This window comes from Limulus polyphemus, unplaced genomic scaffold (assembly GCF_000517525.1).
Source record: "Limulus polyphemus unplaced genomic scaffold, Limulus_polyphemus-2.1.2 Scaffold732, whole genome shotgun sequence".
NCBI lineage: Eukaryota > Metazoa > Arthropoda > Merostomata > Xiphosura > Limulidae > Limulus > Limulus polyphemus.
The window spans coordinates 381,755-388,226 of NW_013666342.1; the positions used below are offsets into that span (position 1 = coordinate 381,755).

At 30.3% G+C, this 6,472-nt stretch overlaps 1 protein-coding gene across 1 annotated transcript in view; it reads left to right on the forward strand.

The window, feature by feature from the left end:
• The window catches only part of LOC106460236 (inositol 1,4,5-trisphosphate receptor type 1-like), a 109,320-nt gene that overhangs the window by 99,160 nt on the left and 3,688 nt on the right, over positions 1-6,472 (forward strand). Inside the window, exons 46-52 of the mRNA XM_022386900.1 lie at positions 429-601; positions 1,134-1,298; positions 1,957-2,161; positions 3,693-3,860; positions 5,031-5,209; positions 5,441-5,606; positions 6,187-6,347. Coding sequence (XP_022242608.1) covers positions 429-601; positions 1,134-1,298; positions 1,957-2,161; positions 3,693-3,860; positions 5,031-5,209; positions 5,441-5,606; positions 6,187-6,347 — 1,217 coding nt within the window. The remainder of the gene's footprint in view (positions 1-428; positions 602-1,133; positions 1,299-1,956; positions 2,162-3,692; positions 3,861-5,030; positions 5,210-5,440; positions 5,607-6,186; positions 6,348-6,472) is intronic.

Consider the following 6,472-nt stretch of genomic DNA (forward strand, 5'->3'; position numbering starts at 1 on the left):
TAAAACTTGTTAGTCAATACAATGCAACAGAGGCCTCGTAAATATTTAAAACATGTACACACTTAGTTATTCAAAATGTCATCCATCAGTTCATGATTTTTCACCCAGTGGCTTGAGAACTCGTAGCCCTAAAAACTGAGTTTTGATATCCATGGTAACAGAGCACACTTAGTCCATTGTGGAGCTTTGTACTTAGCAGAAAAAAACACAAAAGTCTTTGTCAATAGAATATAGAAATAAAGTTGAGTTTGTAAAGATCTATTCTGTTATATTCATGAAATTCACTTTGTTGGAAATTGCACATCTGAAATTTGATAGCACAAAACATATATGTATGTCTTTGATAATATAAAATAATTTTCATATGATGTTGAATGTGTAAATTAAATGGTCTGATATATTATAATAATTCTAATGTGTATTTCCAGAAATTTCTCTTCAGTGGTCAGGTCTTATCTGGGCCGTGATGTTAATTTCTTTGGCAACCATTGTCACAGTACCCCGGGCTTCAGGAATTCGAACTTTTATTGTAGCAACTATTCTCCGACTAGTTTATTCAGTAGGATTACAGCCAAGTTTGTGGCTTTTGGGGGCTGTAAATGTATGTATTTGTCTGGTAGTTTTTGTTTTATGTCTTACAGAACCATTCACTCAAATTACTTAATTCATATCAGCACATACTTATATAGCTAAACTTGTTCTGTATTATACAGTCTAAGGCTTAATTTATTGCACTAACCCTGATTCTGTGAAGCTATACATAGCAATGTTTATTATAATTTCAAATTTACTAGAAATAAATTTAAAAACAGTTAAGTAAAATTTGTTAAGTAAAAAACTCATAATTTTTTTACAATCTATAAATACACAACTATGAAAGTTAAATAAAAATTTGAACATTTATAAATTATTAAAAAATTAACCTTTAGAAACACGTTTACATAAAGTAACTTTTAGATTCAGAAAACACAATGTGGCAATGAAAATCTGTGTTTGTAAATAAATTTTAGAGCAAGAATGAAAATGTTGCGTCATTTCAGTAACATTTATGTGGGTAAAATGAAGTCAGCAATGATGGTATTGTTATTTATCAGTCATCATTTATGTGTGGAAAATTACTTGGTTTTTTACAGTTGGTCATAACTTCTGTCCATCTGGTTAGTATTATGGGCAATCATGGAACTTTCAACAAAAGCTTTCGTCATATCTTGGCAGATTTTGAATTGCTCTACCATCTTGGTTACTTCGTATTCTGTGTACTGGGTCTATGTATGCATCCGTTCTTTTATAGCGTCTTGGTAAGTGGAAATGTTTCTCTATATATATATATATATAACTGTGTGGATCCCCTGGTGAGACAGCAGTAAGTCTATGGATTTACAGTGCTAAAATTTTGGGTTTGACTCCCCTTAATGGACACAGCAGTTAGCCCAGTGTGGTTTTGCTATCAAAAAACACACACACACAAATGTATAATTGTGTGGCATTTTAACACAAATACTTTATGATTACTTTCTTTTTTTACATATGAATTCAATGTTTTCAGTGATTTTGGGTTTATACAAATTTCTATATGTATATATATGTTGCTTGTTATTACCTTAATTACAAAATATGGCTTCTTTAATTGTACTTTAAAATGTAATTAGTATGAATGTAATAAAAGACTGTAAATAATTTAGAAATGTACTAGAAATAGGTTTGTTTGTTTTCTTGTATTAAGATATGAACTTTCATTCCAATGTTTCAAGGCGAAATTGTTTACCCTGTCTAGTTTATAAGGTGCATTTTTTTCCACTTTAATTTCAAGTAATTGTATAAGAAATACCTAAAAATGTAAGTCTCATAATCGGCTGTTTTATTTGTTACTTCATTTTCCATCTTCTAAACTATTAGTTATAAAGACCAAAAACGTTAAAATAAAGAACATTACTTGGAGATTTTTATTTTTTGCAGCTTCTCGATGTTGTGTACCAGGAGGAAACGCTTCTTAATGTTATTAAATCAGTAACTCGTAATGGTCGATCCATCATCTTGACAGCAATTTTTGCTCTTATTCTTGTATATCTATTTTCCATCATTGGTTATCTTTTCTTCCGAGATGACTTTCTTATGGAAGTTGATAACCAACAGTTAGTTAATCCTGTGGATTATAAAGGTGGTGAGTTCTTGATTCTTTCTCTCATGTTATAGATTATTAGCTTTTAATATATCGCCACCTGTTGGTAATATCTCATCAAAACTTTAGTATTTATAATTCAACTTTAATCCTCTTTTTACCCAGAATATCTTTAATTAATAAAAACAAAAAGTGTTAGCACATAAATTTTAGATCTAATTTAGTACATATAGTCTTGCAGTTGTGTAATTAATTCCTGTTACAAAAGAAAATAATTATTCCACGATAATAGACATGCCTTCTCTTGCATGATGCTGTTTTGAAAGTAATTTTTTATTAATATTTCTTGAATTATTGTATTTGTCTATATTTTGCATTTATACCTTTATATTTCTTTCTTTGTTTCGATTTCATTGGGGAGGGTATGAGTGTTTGGGTGTGAACAATCCTGTTAATTAGTTATTTGCAGTTTCTGTAATAGAATTTTTGATATGAAAATTTCAAAAATTGCTTGTACTTTTTCTTTACTTTAACTATTTTTTAACAACAGATATAAAGAATAAACATATTAAATTACTTCAGTCTTATATAATTCTCTAAACTTTTCTTGCTCCATATTTTATTTAAACAAACCTCAGGTTTGAGCCTCCGTGTTGACAATATCGGGGGGTCAAACCAGACTCCCAGAACAGGGAGAATTTTTGCAAATAGGAAGACCTCACTTTTGTATCAGATGTATTCATAACATTAAAGCACTGTTTAGGGGTTAATAATTTCCTTTAAATATATATATAGACACACACATGCAATTTCAATGCAAATTTTGAAACTTCTATATAAATATAGGATCACTTTGTGAGTAAAATAAAAGATATCTCAAAACACCATACATGTAATAAACATTCCACTGCTAAATGAAGTGTATTCTTGTTCTTTCCTCTTGCTCTTGTTCAAGGTTACTTATAACGAATGAAATTCCTTAAAACTGGTATAACTTAGTGACAAGTAGTAACTCGAACAATAGAATTGGGCTTCACATTTATTTGAAAGGATTAAGTCTTGATTTAGAATAAAGAATTCTTGATTTTTTAATTTTATTTAGAATAAAAAACTCGTGGTTATTTACTGAAATGATTAAGTTTTTATTTAGAAGAAAAACTCATGGTTATTTACTGAGAGGATTAAGTTTTGATTTAGGGAAAAAAAAATCTTGGTGATTCAATGAAAGTATTAATTCTTGATTTAGTCTCATGTTAAAGGCCTGTTAGTGATACAGTGATATTAGGAATTATATTTGTTTTACAGTAAATTATAATAATACACATGTTTCTATATATCTTTTTTTTAACCATAATCTAGCCGTAAGAAGTTCATGAATTAAAGTGTAGATGTCATGAATGTTTTTGAAACTTTTACAAGAATTCAAAAGGAATTGAAATACAGAAATTATGCAAGCCAAAGAAATATGTTTCAGTTAGTTAGTAAGTAAGAATTATCAATAAAAAAATTGAAGCCACAAAACCCTTGAAATGGAATGCAGAAATATTACAAGAAGCTTACCATCCTGTTTCAGCAAGAGGCATTTCACCCTCTTCCAAGATTTCCCTTGCTGAGAGAACTCTTATGAGAACAGCAGAAGTAACAACTCCTTCTGGTTGCCTCTGGAAAGATAAGAAAAGCTGTTCCTGCTCTAGGGATATTTTGTTTTGGATGTATAACACGAAGGATAGTAAGGACGCAGGTAGTTTGTGTAATTGGATTATTTACAAGGACAATATTTTTGCTATTTATTATTTTTCATGTTGGATGGGTGGGGAGGGATATTTTTTGGTCACCATGTTGGACTGGAAATGTGTTAGGTAAAGCCAGTTGATCAAAGCTAACAGTATTCATTAATGCTGAATTGGCTTGAAATGTTATCCTCTTTATAAGGTCATCAAGCAGGTTAGTCCAGCTCAAACCTTATTTGTCAATCTTTCATATTTCTAGCTGTGTCTGACTAGCAGCTGTTCACATATTTAGAAATATTCCCTATGGAATTTAACTTATCATTTGTACATTTCTGATGTGATGTATAGTAGAAACAATATTTTCAAATTTCTCTATTGTGTAATACCCTTTTTTTCAAGGTGTTTTAATTTTCATTTAAACTACTCAAACAGTTATGGCTTGGTTTATTTAATACAGCACAAAACATATGAAGGAAAAATATTTTGATATTATGAGTGTTAGCACCAGCCACATCATTTTTATAGAAAACAGGTCTTATAATGTAGCAATCTATTGCTTGAGATTATAACACAAAACATTCACCAAAAAATGTGTTCTAATAGTATTCTATATTAATTGTAATCTAAACTAGGAAAAACTAGATAATCAAATATATATTGTGTTCTAATAGTATTCTGTGTAATTGTCATCTAAAACAGTCAAAACCAGAGTCACAACAAACATTGGGTTCTAATAGTATTCTGTGTAACTGTCATCTCAAACAATAAAAAACCAGAGAATCAGAGAATGAACATTGGGTTCTAATAGTAGTTTGTGTAATTGTTATATAAAACAGTAAAAACTAGAGAGTCGGAACAGACATTGTGTTCTAATAGTATTCTGTGTAACTGTCATCTCAAACAATAAAAAACCAGAGAATCAGAGAATGAACATTGTGTTCTAATAGTATTCTGTGTAATTGTCATCTAAAACAGTCAAAACCAGAGTCACAACAAACATTGGGTTCTAATAGTATTCTGTGTAACTGTCATCTCAAACAATAAAAAAACCAGAGAATCAGAGAACGAACATTGGGTTCTAATAGTAGTTTGTGTAATTGTTATATAAAACAGTAAAAACTAGAGAGTCGGAACAAACATTGTGTTCTAATAGTATTCTCTGTAATTGTCATCTAAACCAGTAAAACCACAGAGTGAACCTGTAATATCCGAGACAGCCAGGCCAGATGCATCCAACAAGAAGGAAAGTCAGAAGGAACGTGCATGTGACTACCTGATCATGTGTATTGTGACCACCTTAAACCAGGGACTAAGAAATGGTGGGGGCATTGGCGATGTATTGAGGACACCAAGTGCAGAGGTAGAACTTTGTATTAATATAGTTCTTGTTTTCCATACTTAGAACTCTATTTTATGGGGGATAAGCTGTTCATTATACATTATATTTTGTTATTTCATTGCAATATTGAAAGTGAGATGTTGACATAGGCAATTAATTAAGTCAGGTTTGTTTGTTTTTTTTCAGTGAGAAGGTTTGAGCTTGAAATGTACACTGAACTCTAAGTTTTTGGTGTATTTTTATACTTTATAGGAGCCACTGTTCGCCGCCAGAGTTGTTTATGACATGCTGTTCTTTTTCATTGTTATCGTTATTGTCCTAAACCTTATCTTTGGAGTGATCATTGATACTTTTGCTGATCTTAGAAGTGAGAAACAACAGAAAGAGGAAATCCTGAAAAACACTTGTTTTATTTGTGGTTGGTATTATACATTGAAATCTATATAATAATATATGCATTTCATATGTATTAGTATTAGTCCTTTAAACCATAGTAACAGAAAAAAAAAGTGTTCTAATAGTATTCTGTGTAAATGCCATCTAAACCATTGTAAACTTTAGAAAGTTTTCCATTGTCTTCCAGTATTTCAGTAAGTAGGTAAATTCATTACTGTAATTATATAAATGTTTAGTTGCTCCCTAATCTGCCCCAAGTTAGTTAAATATATTTTAAATTGTTAAATTATCACAGTGTATCTGTATCACAAGTTACCTTTCTTTTCAAAGGTGTGTTCAGTTACTTCATTCTCCTGCAGACATTTCAAAAAAGTATTTTATGATTGTATATCTTCTCAGAATGTATAAAAATATTTTCCAGAATTGTTATATTACCTTCTGTGTGTATATATGATACCTTAAATCAGTTAGTCTTTTTTAAGATATATCTGTGTTATGACTACTTGTTTTTCCCTAGTGTCATTTACAACTCATAACTTGATTTAAATTTTTAGGATTGAGTGGAAATCTTGTTTAAAATGACTTTATTTTAATTTTTTCAGGATTAAATCGGTCGGCATTTGACAACAAAAGTGTTTCCTTTGAAGAACATATCCGTTGTGAGCATAACTTATGGCACTATCTTTATTTCACCGTCCTAGTTAAGGTAAAAGATCCAACAGAGTTCACGGGGCCTGAGAGCTATGTGGCAGCTATGATTAAGGTACAGTTTCAGATTCATTGAAAGAAACGATGCTTGGAGTATTTAAAAATGATATTAAGCTGTGGTGAATATATATATATATATATATATATATATATATGTATGTGTGTGTGTGTGTGTGTATA